The following is a 15,047-nucleotide window of genomic DNA, read 5'->3' as shown; positions in this document are numbered from 1 at the left end:
CAATAACTTGCCCTGTCTTTCTAAAATATTTGAAAAAGTGTTACTATCAAAGATGACTCCTTTCCTCCACGAAAATAATATAATACCAACGCACCAATTTGGTTTTCGTGCTAAACATGGCCCTGTAGAGCAAGTAAATACAAGGTGCGTTCCGAAGGAAACAGGACTTTTTGAATCTAAAGCCCCCTGGTGGTACCATATATATGTCGACTGGTGTGTTAGAATCTGCTATCTTTATATAAATCAATATTAAATATTTGAATATTTGAGACGTTTTTTCCCCACAAATTAACTGACGGCCAAAAATTGCTCTCATCGATCGACGTTTGTGACCGGTTATTTGACCACATTTTAACCATTAATCACTCCCCGTATTCACCTGACATTGGCACCGTACGACTTCTTCCTTTTCGGAAAAATGCATTTGCCAATGAAAGGAAAGCATTATGCAGACGTAGAGGCCATTCAAAAGGCTTGCGGCGGCATATTGGCGGCCATACCGGCCAACGAGCTAAAACACTCGTTCGACATGCTTTTGGACCGTGCAAAAAGCTGTATTGAAGCAGAAGGAGACTATTTTGAATAAAATAAATTGATTTTGTTGAAAATAAACAATGTCCAAGTACCCCAATTGAATGAAGTAACTTATCTTGCGGTTGACCTGGATCGAAGGCTCACGTGGCGAAAACATATAGCGAGTAAAATAACTTGCATGAAGTTAAGAGCAGTAAATTTAAATTGGCTTTCAAACAAAAATTCTTAACTTAGGCTAGACAACAAAGTCCCGTTATACAATGCAATCATGAAACCGATTTGTATATATAGCATTCAACTATGGGTTACGACCTGTGCAACCAACATTCATATAATACAAAGGTTCCAATTGCTTAGAACAATCACGAGTTCACCGTGGTACGTACGTAATGAAAATATTCATAAAGATCTTGATATTCCTACGGTAAAGAAGGAGATAGAGGACAGCAGAATAAGATATATTTCTAAACTTCACGAACATCCAAACCCATTGGCAAATTCCTGCAATCAAACACGTTTAAAAAGAAGTTATTTACCAGCCTACTACAGAGCAACGTTCTACCAAAAAAGCTCAACCATATTCTTGAGGTTCTTTAGTTTTAAATATTTATTGTTATGCTTTACTAAGCAGATCCAAGAAATAATGAAATATTGAAAAAAAAATTTTGTTACCCGAGTTTATTAAAAAGCATTTTTCCGGTAAGCTTAAGTAAGAGAATAACTCACTCATTTGCCAAAGAACTGAGTATAGAGACTCTTTCAGAACTCAGACTCTTTTAGAACTCCAAATTTTCCTTCTTTGTATTATTAAAATTTGTTGTTTAAGAGCATTAAATTTGAATAAAATAACGTGGCTAAATACAAGACTCGCAAATTGTTTAATTGTACATACGTTTTTTGCTATCTTGAAAAGTGTGGGAACTAAGATCTGTAATGTACGAAATTTTAATAAGTTACCAAAATTAACATAATTGTATACAACGGTTTCTTTACGAACGTACAGATTAGTCTGAAAATATCTGCATGTATCTTGAAAGAGGGAGTGTAATAAAATTTACATACTTTTAAAGCATAAATATAATATAAATACAAGGTCAGCGCCATGCACTATCATTTTTGGGTATGGCAATAATACACTTAAACAAATGGGCAATATCATTACAAAAGTACTCACAAGCAAATTAACACAAATAAATAATTAAAAGCCGAAAGCAAAGGTATCATTAACTTAAATAGCGCCACTGTGTATTTTAATTTTAAAAAAGGGTTGTGGCTGACAATTCGGAGCAAAAATTATATGAAAATAAAAAAAAAAATAGAAAAAATCAATTTGCCTCCTTAATAACAATTTTAACACGTTTTTCCCCTATGAATTTGTAGACAAATTAGTTTGATCATCGAAGAAGTGGAGTGAACAGATGAAGAATGAATGTTAAATTCGGCAAACAATGATTTTTGTGAAAATTTCACAGGCTACACGAATCACTAATATTAAATGGAGAAAAACGAAACGAGTGACAAAGCGCCTCCACGCATGATACAATGGCAATTTGAGTTTCAACCAAGGCAATTGTGATTACAACTTTTCGGCAATAGAATAAATAGCTAAAATGTCTCTGAGATTGGAATGCTAAGACTACCAATGTGTTGGCACTATAGTCAGAAAAAAATCATTTTATTGAACAGTAAAGCGGTGTAGTTATTAAGTAAAGCAAGTAAAAGCGATATATTTATTTAAAATTAGAATATATTTCTTGCAAATAATAATTTTAGAGATCGTGTTTTGTTTCGTGGTGAATCATTTATTGCCAAATCGACAATTATTAGAAACATTTTCAAAATTTAAGGAGAAATGTTTATAGTTGAAACAAAATATTCTTAAATTATAATTATAAACTGGCCCCGCAATTAGTTGATAATTACTGTAAAAGATGTTTGGTTATTACCATATTCAAGAAATAAGGGTGAAATTGGATAAATGTATATTTTTTTTATTATTACCAAAATGCAGGTTTTATTTAAAATTAATCTTTTGCTACAGTTCGGGTAACAAACCATTCGAAATCCTTTGATACAATTTCTCAGATTATATCAGAAAAGCCATAAATTAAGTTACAAAACTGTAATTTGGTACAAGACATTGAAGTAAGACAAAAATCTTTGATTGGAAAATGTTAAAAAAATGGGCGTGGCCAGGTCCATTAACATATTTTGAAAAAATTATTTAAAAATTATCGAAATCAGACTGCAACCACGCCTATCTCCTATATATCACTTTTCCATGATTCTCTCACTTTACAGTATACACTGTGATAAAAATACACCCGGAAATTGCAATTAACGTTAGATTAACTACCAAAATATGGAGCTAACTCTATGTGCGTAATACAACGTAAAGTTTGCAAGAGCTGGTCCACTAAATTTATAAGAGGCCTTGCAGATTATTTTAAAGTCTAAAATATTATTTGTCTTAAAAGTATATCTTTAGTTAAAATATTTATTACTTCCTTCTATTATTTTTTGGTCTCTAAATATAAAGATCTATTGACTTTATGCCTTAAAAGAAGATTATATTTGTTAAAACACTTTCATATAAATTACTTGAGGTATCTTGGCCAACGTTTGTCTGTTTGAAAAGAACCTCAATGCTTAAGAGTCGAGATGCATGCGGTTTGGATCCCCTCTGTCGTCTCAAAATGCTTGCCTTTCATCGGCTTTTTCAGGTAAGGAAACAAAAAAGTCCGGGGGTCCCACATCTGGGCTGTAGGGCGGCTGCGGCCTTGGTTACGTAGCTGTTCACAAGGAACGTGGTGTGAGCCGTCGTGCAATGCGATGTCTTGTCGGACCCGATTGACCCTTCGTTTGAGTCTCTTGAGGACTTCCACGAAAACTTGGTAAAAAGGACAATAAGCATCGTTTTCACTTTGGATTTGATCATTCTTCCCTGTTTTGGGCGAGGAGACGCCGCGTGTGCCACACCGAAGATTGCCCATTTGTCTCGGGATCATACTCAATGATGTAATTACGTTATTCAAAAATTGGGGATCACTTTTATACATGTTAAAAACTTTTTCACACAGAATTTAATTGCGTATCTTTGCTTTATAGAAAGCTGCATTTTCGGTTGGCACCACTCACAGAAACACGGCGCGTGAAAACGTTTGTCCTGACTCTCCAGGTGCTCGGAGGCAACTGACCGCTCGCTCGTTCGTTAGCTAGGAACGTCCTCTACCGAATCCAATCGGTGCGTACCGTGTTTCCTCTAAGCTTTAAGCAAGTTGAACGGTATTGGTCAACTTGAATGAACTTAGTTCCCAGCCGCATAAGTGCGCTAACGAAACGACAATTAGTTACTTTGGACAAACGCCTAGTGATGTAATAGAAGAGATTTTTATATGTAGCTTTGGCAGGAAACATCTGTGATTTCCATTGAACAAACGCACCAAAGCGCCAAGTTAATAAATTTTTCTTTTAGAGCGCGTACTTGCAACAAACAACGTAACTCACATTAACAGTAATAGTACTGATACACACGCGGCTTAAACCGCTTACAGAGTCTTGCAAATATTACAAGCTATTTTTATTTTCTTTACAATTTCGTTTTCGCAGATTCAGTTGTAGTTCGCTTGTAAGTTTCGTGTCTCACTTGACTGCAATCAAGCCAACACGTTGCAACGTTTAGTGCGCGGGTGGTAGGCCATTCAAGTGGATGCTTACGCCAAGTTTTTGGCTGGCAAATTTATTTTTATATTTGCCATAGAGGCAAGGGAAATAAATAAAGTTTTATGATATGAAATACGAGCCGCGGCGGAGGGTCAGTTTAGTTTGATCATTCGAACAGTAAGCGACGGTTTGGTTTAAAGCTTGAGTTCGTGACATAATAACAGTCCGCAAGGACGGAAATAAGAAAAGCTAAGCATCTAAACAGATAATTTTTTGGCAACTTGTCGCGCAATATTAGACCATGCATTACCAATTTGTCTGTATGTTGCATATTCTCGTGGTTGTGTTGGTGGTGGAAGTAAGTGAAATTTGTATTTGTGACACAAGCGATGAATAAACTGTTTAAAAGAAATAATGTTTCATGAGAATACAAATGACGTTAGAAATGAAACTTCATTAATGCCGCCAAGATGGCAGTTACTTAGTTTAATTGACTTATAATATGAATATTGTGTTACAGAATAATGTAATAAAGTGAATTAGTGTATTTACGAATATTGAAATTCGATATTCTTAAAAAAAAATCTCTGAGTTTTATACCAAGTACTATCTCAAATTAGGAGATCTCTTCAATTCGTTATTTCTATGTTTGAAGTCTTGTCAAAAGATCTACGCCGTCTACGCCGATAAAGAAGAAGAAGAAGTTTATTCCACATTTAAGGACTTGTGGAACCGAAGGCAATTAATTCATGTTTATTGTTTTTCATTGTACTCAAATCAGTAATATCGTTCTTGAAAACAAACTAAAAATATTATTTAGAAAATTGCCGTTAAGAACTCTTTCTGGAACTTATACGGAAAGGAATGAATGATTTTCATATTTGCCAAAGCAGTAAACCAACCTCGCTTGCTAATTATACAACCCGACTTAAATAGAAAACATTTCGGATAATTGAATTTTTCAAATATTATTTTGCTATGTTTTTTCGTTGAAATGACAAAATATGGTAAATACGTTAATAGAATTTAAAAAAAGTTCTCTTCGATATGGAATTTATAAAATAATAATATAAAAAAAATATTTTTATTGTTGCTAGAAATTAAAAATTCTATATACAACTGATTTAAGTGGTGATATACATATGTTTCCATTATAATTCTAAGTCATATTCCAACTATAGTGTATAAAAATAGTATAATCCACCTTTTATAATTTTCAGTTTAACGCCGTCGTTGTAGGACGCGACGTAGTGCTCACCCCTAAATATGGTCTACAGCTAAATGGAAAAAATATTTTTTATGAGGAAGAAGATAATGGAAGTGGAGCACAAAATCAATCGCTCCTGCGGCCATGGGAACGTACACTCAAACACGTGACATACGTTACACTTTTCGCGAACGACAAAGCTGATGTTGCTACCGGGAATTTCAGGTAATTAAGAGGTTTTGCGACTTGTTAAAAATGATTTGAAGCCAGTCAGGCCCCATATACTCGTGGCCACGCAAACCTTACCACTATACTTTCTAAATTTTTTTCGGACTTTTTCGTTCGTTGGGGATTTTCTTCAAATTTGTTCTTTTTTATGTTTTTAGTAAGCATAAGTAAACTATATTATATTATCTTATTATAATTATAGTTTGTGAACTACTAGATCTTAGAAAAATTAGTTATAGTAAGCACTTTTGAAGCAGTTTTTCTAACGAAGCATCCTAAAGATCCCAAATGGGCTATTAAAAAAACTGCTAAGAAATTAAATATGAATTGCACCTTTATGAAAAGGTGGTCTAACTATTATGGAAAAGTTGGAAACGTAGATGACAAGCCGGGAAGTGGGAGGAACCACATGATATCTAATTGCGAGGACAAAACAGACTGTTCTCTTTTTTGAGAAGAAAGCACTGCTCAGTCTAAGAGAAGATAAAAAAATTAAAAAGGGACTAGATACACATATGGTCAAAATAATAAGTACATGCCTTTAGGCTGCAGTCATGATTGAATTTTGAATGTTTGGTGAAGTACACGAGTGCAACTATGGGTTAATTTTTTTTTAGTTTGATATAGTAGTACTTTTTATAGTGAAAAGAAAATAATGAATGCGTGGCAATTGATTGTTGATATTCGTTTTCTAAGTGGTCAAAATAATAAGTACATTGTTAATTATTTTAAGAATTTCATCAAATCGGGTGATTTATTTTAATGGTTTGCTCTTTAGGTTGTATAGCTCTATGTTTAAGATTCATTAAAAACTAAAAAAATTTAAAGCTGGGTAGAAAAAAGCATTGCAGGGCGGAGGAAAAGGACATCGTCTTATATCTCATAAAAGAGCGTCAAAGTCTTAGGAATATCGCTAAAACATTAGACCGTTCATTGTATTTCGTGCAGAATGCACATAAGTATATTAAAAGAATGTTGAAACTCGCGAGCGACACAAAAAGACATCAACAACAACGGACAAGGACCCATTGATATCTTCAAGGATAATATCAGCCGATATTGGTAGCATAATATCTTGCCGAATGACCCGATGAATCGAGCTAATTTACCTGGCAGTATAGCCAAAATAATACCATTATTGCAAAAAAAATGTACAGATAAGATTACAACTCGCGAAAAATCATGCAAATTGGTCCGGCCCAAGTGGGCGCAATATCTTGTGGAACGACGAAACATAAATTAATTTGTTCGCAAATGATGCCTGACGGAATGTTCGTCGTCCGAAAAGCAAAGAATTGCATTCACCGTCTACAAAAAAGACCGTTAAATACGATGGCGGTAACATAATGGTCTGGGGCTGCTTTTCTTGGTATGGTGTTGGACCAATACATCGTATTTCAGACACCATGAATAGATTCCAATATAAAGATATCTTGGAAAACAAGATGCTGCTATATGCTGAGGAAAGTATGCCACTATTATGAAAATTTCAGCAGGATAGTGACCCTAATCACCCGACCACTCGAGACCACCCGACTTGAATCCAATTGAAAATCTTTGGGGGGAGCTACAGCAACGGATTGGGAAGCAACCGTTCCAAAATAAGGATCAGTTAGATAATTTTGTTGAAAAACCTGGTATGAGATTTCAATTGATACGCAAACTAATCTCCAGTATGCCAAAAAGAATCTCAAAAGGAATTGAAAATAATGACAGATGTACTAGATACTGATGAGAGAAGTAAATAAAAATCAAATACGAGACAGAAAACTCAAACTAATACACATTTTTTCGTTCACAGATGCCTGGCGTACTTATTATTTTGTCCAGCCATTTTTTAGTCTTTTTATTATTTGCTAGAAATTTAAGTTCCTATTTCAATTATTATTACAAATATCTTTCCTTTTGTTATTTAATTCATATATGAAATGGAATATGATATTATTTCTCTTTAAAAATGAATAAAGGAGAATTTATTAGTCATTGAATGCTACACGGGCGTATGTACTTATTATTTTGACCACGTGTGTACATATATACATATCTAAATAAAATTCGGGATATACTTCAGAGATCTGGCATCAATCGTATCAGTAGCGTAACTGCACACATTATAAAAATATTGCATTGGTCACAGGAAAACAACAACCGTGATTGGAGAAATGTAATATTTACAGAAGCATCAACTTTTGTATTGTTCAAACCCTTGAGACGTTTTTGGCTAAGAAAAAAAACAGACATTTATTCAAAAGAGTGTTAAAAACTCCCAAAAGAAGCAAGTTTGTGGATGTTTCTTAGCTCACAGCTTTGGTGTTTTCGAGAGCTTCACAGAAAGCTTGAACACTGTTAAAATTATAAAACTTTATAAAATGGGTGTACTTAAGTTAGCTGAAATACTTTATGAAAAAATAACTATGATTGGATACTGCAAGAAGGCAATGATGCGAAACATAATAGCAGACTATGTACTCAATGGATACAAGAAAACCATATTTTTTACTAATTTCAGGATTTACAGCTGACATTGAAACGTTTAGGTTGGTTAAGTGGAAAAGTTTTCTGAATATTATAAAATAACATTAACCGTTTAGCAGTTAATATGAATGAAGTTGGTCTATACTTTTGGTCTATATGTCATATCCTTAATATAACGAATTTCGATTCACTGATTGACGTTTTCCAAATCAACTCAATTATTAAATTTATCCCCTTCGGTTGAGTTTAGCAACAAAATCATGCCAGTGTGTGATCTATAATATAAGTAACTTAGTAAAATGACATATTTAATCTATTGACGATTTCGTCGCAACATTTTTTTATATAAGGTTTTGCGAACACCTGGAGATATTTCCTCAGCTTTGGTTCATGCAAGTTGCAAGAACTTCCTTACTTGTTTATTATTGCACTGGTGGAGTCCGCGGTGTTGGTTAAGTTGCGTCAGTGAAAACTAAGTGTGTCGGAATGTTATGCTACGTTTGCTAAATTAGTATTAATTGCATAGACGCTGTCGTAGCGTTGGCGTGTGGAGCGTGGCAAAAAAGCATTGCTACATTTACTACTAAATGTTGAAACATCGATGCGAGCTTGCTCGGTGGTGGTATGTATGTAGGTGCATACTTGTATGTCCACTTATTCAACAAATAGTCGAATTAAATTAATATCTTAGTCTTTTGATTGTAATTTTTTTATTGAATCAAAAAGCATATATGATAGGATTTCCATACCATACGGGCTCGTTTGGGGAAATTTCGCATGACTTTTTGACTTTTTTCTTGAAATCCTTAAATCTCCTCCATTCAATTTGAAACACCCGTGGTTGTAGATCTGTGATTTTCAATAACCCCATAAAAAGAAATATTATGATATTAAATCATCTCATTTAAAAAAAAAAGTATGGTCCAATTATGCCCCAACCCAAAATTCACATCAAACTGTGATAAAATTGTTCAATGTGAAGACACGTTGTTCTATCGTGTTATGCTCGTACTGTCAAAGTTGTGTGTTCTTTACTCAACATGTTTTCAGGTTCAACTGTTATTTTCTCAAAGTGTTGCCTTCTAACCAGGCGCGTTCTATCGTGTTATGCTCGTGTTGCCTTCTAACAATAACAAAATGCAACATTTTCAAAACGTTATAGCGACGGTAGCACCATGATTTTTTATACTCTTCCAACCTATTGCTACAGGGTACAATAGTTTTATTCACCTAACGGTTGTACGTATCATCTTGATGAAACTTAGTATGCGGTTCCTTAGTACAAAAACAGTTACGAGTTCGTGAATGTGTGAAATCGGACCACTGCCACGCCCACAAATCGTCAGTAACCGAAAACCTGTAAGGTGTCATAACTAAGAACTAAATTAAGATATAAAACTGTAATTTGGGTCAAGGGATCGAACATTTTTGAAAAAAGGGCGTAGCATCGTCCTCTAATAATTTTATTGCACATATCTCATAAACCACTAAAGCTACAACAACCAAATTTGCTAAGCGCAGATATCATATAAGCTCCTACCGATAGTGTTAAAATGGATATAATCGGAAGATAATCCTACTCGCTCCCCGTATAACGATACTGTCAAAAACTACTAAAAGCACGAAAAATAAATTACAAAATACGCCAGAGACATTAAAACTTTGCAATCAAAACTGCTCAAACCTCTAAGTACCGAATATGTGGACCCCTTTATCTATAGTTGAACGAAAATATCGGCCAATGTGTGAGATATACAATTAAAATTCAGACAGGAACCTTTCCTGACAATAGTATTTCTGTGTATCGAAAATGGGTTCAATGGGGATATATCAGGAAATATTTGAGTTATCTCAGTGAAAATTTTTTACTCATAACAATATATGTCAGTGCCTAAAATAGATACAAAATTGGGCGAAAACTTAACCTAACGTCCAAATAACTATTTTGCTCCATATGATTGGTTATTGTATATGTATGTGGTACCTTAATGAAACCTAGGGAACATATTGTTAGCATATGGAGTATATGTATATATAAAATTGCTTAGATACCGATCCTCTGGTTGACATTTTCCATCTTTAGGTAATCATCATCTGCAGAATTAAATAGAGTAGGTATCATCTTCTATAAGAGTGTACTGCTGCCGGCGTACGCCGATGATATCGATATCATTGGTCTCAACAACATCGCCGTTAATTCTGCTTTCTCCGGAGTAGATAAAGAAGCGAAGCAAACGGGTCTGGTGGTGAACGAAGGCAAGGAGAAGTATCTCCTGTCATCAAACAAATAGTCGTCGCACTCGCGGCTGGGCTCGCACGTCACTGTTGACAACTGTCAATGTGTTTTAACGTGAATACCTGCCACTAGTAGACTTAAATCCACGGCACTCAAAAAGTACAACGGATCAAAATCAAAGCGTTGATCAGCGCCCCAAAGCATAAGTGCATGCACAACACTATACCTTGGGAACCAAAGCAAAGTGCCGCCCCACACTCATACTTTGGTACCAATCAGTTCGGGTGAAAACCAAAGGAAAAACACCCTAGCCACCTTGGTCGGGTACGAGGCCTACCTAAACCTCTGCCGTACTTTGGGTCCGGCACCCGGCCGCAGTGCGACTCCACATTGGACAAAAGCCCTTCCTGCATTTAGGTCTAAACCACAGCCACCACGAATCTCCCCAAAGGGCCGAACCCAATGAGCAGATTGGAGCGAACTCCAAGGGCATTACTGCTCCCCGTGGTACCATGTTTTAGTCTTTGGTATGACCTGTAGACCACAGTGTTACCTGTGATCTACTGCCAGTCGGGGACCCTAAGAACTCCTAGGAATTCCTAAGGACCCGGCTGTATGACACTGTTGACAGTCATAACTTCGAAGTCGTAGATAATTTTGTCTATCTTGAATCCGGTATTAACACCAACAACAACGTCAGCCTCGAAATTCAACGCAGAATAACTCTTGCCAACAGGTGCTACTTTGGACAGAGTAGGATAGGGATGGGCATATTAGCTCTCAGTGGCATTTTGCCCACTCGGGCACGAGTGCACATTTTGAGGGCTAGATGAGGGGATCATCGCGGGCAAACATGAAGAGGGAAGTGAGAGCAACGTATTTTACCACTCCATATTTACAAATGAGAGCGCGCGCATATTTGGGATGTTGCACTGTGGGTAATAATTGTAAAATTGCCTAACAATAATAAAAAGTATAATAAATATTTTAATTTAGTAATAATTTTTTAATACGTCTTTATAACAACATTTAATTTAGTTTATTTGACATAATAAATTCTATGTTTGGTTTTATCTCATTTGCTGTAGCTACGCGCATTATTGTACTAAAATTTAAATCAGATAACCTACTTCTTATTTTATGTTTGTTTAATTTCATTATTGAAAAAAATTGTTCACAAGTGTAGGTGCTTCCAAACATAGATATAATTTTCGAAGCAAAAAGTTTCAAACAAGGATATTTCTTTACACAAAGATCTTTATAAAAAGTAATTCTGTCTGAAGTTTGCGCAAAATTATTTTTTAAAATAGTAGAGCACTGCAGATCTATTAGCTCAAGCTGTAACTCCTGTGGTGCATTGCGAACATCGAAGGTAAAAGGTGCTACGAAAATGTCGAAACTTTCTTGGAGAGTGTTTAATACTGTAAATCTTTCACATAATTGAACTAATAAATTTGAAAGCACAACAATATTTTCCAACGTTCAGCGCTGAATTTCACTTATTGCCCAAGGATAAGGATAAAAATAGAAATTGCTTGCAAGCAACTGCTCTCTCCAAAGCTCCAGCTTCCTTTTAAAGCTTTCGATTGCGTCACTCATGTCAAAAATTAAATTACGCTTCAAATTCAAATCATTAAGATTTTCCGTAATATCAACTAAAAAAGCTAAACCTGCTATCCAATTTTGATCGTGCAATACTTCAATTGATTTGTTTTTGAATTCCTATAGAATAAAATCAAAACATTATATTATATATATCCGTTTACGATGTACACAAAACATTACCAGAAAGTTCGAAATTGATAACCTCAAATCGTAAAATCTTGAAAGTGTTTTCCCACGACTTAACCATCGTGTTTCTGTGTAATATGGTATGTCCCCATAATCACACTCCATACTTTCAAGAAATTCTTTAAACTGACGATGATTGAGGTCATGAGATCTCACTAAATTGACACATTTAACGAAAACGTCCATTACATGTGCAAAAGCTAACGACTTAGCACATAGGGCTTGCTGATGTACCAAGCAATGTACCGCAATGAAGTCGTTATACTTTTCTAGACTAAATTTGCTTCTAAGCCTGCCTATAAACCCGCTTTTGTGATCCGTCATTGATTTAGCACCATCTGTCGCCACACTATGCACTTTGCTCCAGTCTAAACCCTTATCAACAGCGCAATTCATAACGGCATTAAAAATGTCTTCTCCTGTTGTAGTTCCTTTCATAGGTATTATGTCCAGCAACTCTTCTGTGATATTGAAATCAATATCTGTGCCCCGAATGAACACAGCCAACTGTGCAATATCGTTTACATCCGTACTCTCGTCTAGAGCCAAAGATACAGAAGTAAAGGTGGAAATTCGGTTCTTTAACTGCCGTTCACTATCACTTGCCATATCCTGTACTCTTTGTGCAATTGTTCGGCGCGATAAGCAGATTTTTTGATACTTTGGAAGATGTTCTTTAGTTAAAGTTCCAGCTGCTTCCAAAATGCATTCTTTAATGAAATCTCCATAGGAAAATGGATGGTTACCTAACACCATTTTAAGTGCAATCGCATAGCTAACATAGATTGCACCATTACTATCAACAGAACACTCCTAAAAATAGAATATTCCAGATAATACCGTATTTGGAACAACTTAATAACCTACAAACCTGTGCTTTAATGTTGCCTAACGACTTTAAGTTCATAAAAAAATTGGTACGGGATTCACCTGTATACCTATCATATTCATCGTGTTGCGCTTCATAATGCCTTTGAATATTGTATTTTTTCATCGGAACATGTTTTTTACATAGCAGACATTGTATGCTACCAGAGCTTTCCTGACATAAATACTTTTCTGCCCATTCCACATTAAACGGATTCATTTTTCTTTTTAAATTTTGGGCACTGCTTTCCCCCGCTGATAACATTTCGGCAGATTTAAATTATAATAATTTCAGTTTCTGAACCACTGTCTTCAAATGCATATACACAAATGAATCTTATGAGAGCGCAATGTAAATAATTACCCAACAACGCTTCTACCGCCTGCTTACGGTAGAATTTCCAACGACTTGGGGTTTTCCGCATAGAAACGACTCAGCTGATTACTTTCTCACAACGCAGGGTTGCCAGGCTCGATATACTGTAGTAATTATAAAAACTGTCTTCAATATATTTGGAATTTTCTTAAACTAACTCAAAATCAGAACCGAATGCTATTATTTATAAATATATAAACTAGTTTTAATAGTTTGATTTCAGTTTTGATATTTTATTTTATGAAAAATTATAATTGAAAAGTTAGATGTGTGCAAAACTACATATGCGTATTGAGTAATGGCAGGGATGGGCACATTTTTAGCCCGCAAAGTTAGCAAAGTGCGCACGGGGGCTAGATGAGGGGAATATCAGTTTACGGAGAGAAGGGCATAACAAGTTGAGAAAAATTGCGAAAAAAATGAATTACATTCCTCCGTAACTTGATGTTCATCGCAGAGTGGTTGCGGCAATACTGACATTGTACACAAATTTAAGGGTGGAAGTTTACCTCATATCGGAATTGTACAGTTGTGTGAACAAAAAGGGGTAAACATAATTTGCAGAGTTTAGAGTTTCGCATTAAAATTTGTTTTATTTACCTTTGTATGGTGGGAAATTTTAATCACTGTTAGGAAAAAATATATATATGTGATGTTATGTATCTAAAAACAATTTTATTTAATAAGAAAACAGCATATTTTAAAACTTCACAACACCTTATGGTTGTTTCTATTTTGTTCACACCACTGTACATGTGATAGATCATTCAATGGTGGTGGTGGTAAAACGTTGCTCTCACTTCCCTCTTCATGTTTGCCCGCGATGATCCCCTCACCTAGCCCTCAAAATGTGCACTCGTGCCCGCACGGGCAAAATGCCACTGAGGGCTAATGTGCCCATCCCTGAGTAATGGCAACATTGTTCGCATGAAAACGAGAACAAAACGCTTGCCGTTCGTAGCGGAGGGAGAAGCGAAATACGATGTTTCTGCCATTAGCGTTTGTATGTATTCTATTTGTGTGTTTAGCCACTTTCTTTAGCCACTCTCAATCAATAATGCCATACCGCGCAAATATATTTTTATTTGATGATTTCTTATATTTTAAAAAATATGTGTTTCTTTCTATAGCGCGTATTATAATTTTAATACATTTCCAGAGGCAATTTAGATTTTTAAAATTTAACAGAACAATTATGGAAAAAACCTCAATTCTTTGAATATTTTGATAAAACAACCAAACTGAAAATATCACAAATATTAATATACATATATTTATATATGTTTATATATATTTAATATATATTTATATATGTATATATATTTAATATATATTTATATATGTACATATATAATATTTAATATACATATATGTATGTATATAATATTTAATATATATTTATATAAGCATTTCCATTTTCATTAAATGGAACTACAATATGTTTAAACAAAATATATATTATGGTCACAAGTATCTTTTTTTTATATTATATATGTATGTAGATATATAAAACTGCCTTGCATATGTATGTACGTATAAAAGCCCATAACTTGAGAAAAGTTTTCCCAATTGTAGCTAAAATGAATTTTTACAACTGGCATCACCACCATTAACAGTTCTATCTCATGTACAGTGGTGTAAACAAAATAGGAACAACCATAGATGTTTGA

At 34.8% G+C, this 15,047-nt stretch overlaps 4 protein-coding genes across 4 annotated transcripts in view; 1 reads left to right on the top strand and 3 right to left on the bottom strand.

Annotated features, from left to right (window-relative positions):
- The window catches only part of LOC125778145 (uncharacterized), a 98,191-nt gene that overhangs the window by 55,705 nt on the left and 27,439 nt on the right, over positions 1–15,047 (bottom strand). The window lies entirely within an intron of this gene.
- LOC105222193 (nuclear cap-binding protein subunit 1) overlaps positions 1–15,047 on the bottom strand; it is a 42,591-nt gene that overhangs the window by 9,211 nt on the left and 18,333 nt on the right. The window lies entirely within an intron of this gene.
- Positions 3,258–15,047, top strand: part of LOC105222194 (uncharacterized) — a 24,425-nt gene continuing 12,635 nt past the window's right edge. The window contains exons 1-2 of the mRNA XM_011199413.4: positions 3,258–4,555; positions 5,418–5,629. Of these exons, the coding sequence (XP_011197715.3) occupies positions 4,499–4,555; positions 5,418–5,629 (269 nt within the window). The 5' untranslated portion in view covers positions 3,258–4,498. The remainder of the gene's footprint in view (positions 4,556–5,417; positions 5,630–15,047) is intronic.
- LOC125778138 (general transcription factor II-I repeat domain-containing protein 2-like) lies at positions 12,087–13,675 on the bottom strand. Its single transcript, XM_049454687.1, has 2 exons — positions 13,006–13,675; positions 12,087–12,947 (listed from the first exon to the last, which is right to left on the bottom strand). The coding sequence occupies exons 1-2, from the start codon at positions 13,264–13,266 to the stop codon at positions 12,087–12,089; spliced, it is 1,122 nt and encodes a 373-aa protein (XP_049310644.1). The 5' UTR covers positions 13,267–13,675.

This window comes from Bactrocera dorsalis, chromosome 4, assembly GCF_023373825.1.
Source record: "Bactrocera dorsalis isolate Fly_Bdor chromosome 4, ASM2337382v1, whole genome shotgun sequence".
Classification (NCBI taxonomy): Eukaryota; Metazoa; Arthropoda; class Insecta; order Diptera; family Tephritidae; genus Bactrocera; species Bactrocera dorsalis.
This window is presented reverse-complemented; position numbering and strand designations above follow the sequence as displayed.

What these genes read in the sequence shown, in the direction of transcription:
- LOC125778138 (XM_049454687.1), bottom strand. Translation starts at nt 13,266, where the DNA reads ATGTTATCAGCGGGGGAAAGCAGTGCCCAAAATTTAAAAAGAAAAATG. An exon ending in TAGGCAACATTAAAGCACAG is followed by an intron (nt 12,948 to 13,005) that starts GTTTGTAGGTTA and finishes TTCTATTTTTAG; the next exon opens with GAGTGTTCTGTTGATAGTAA.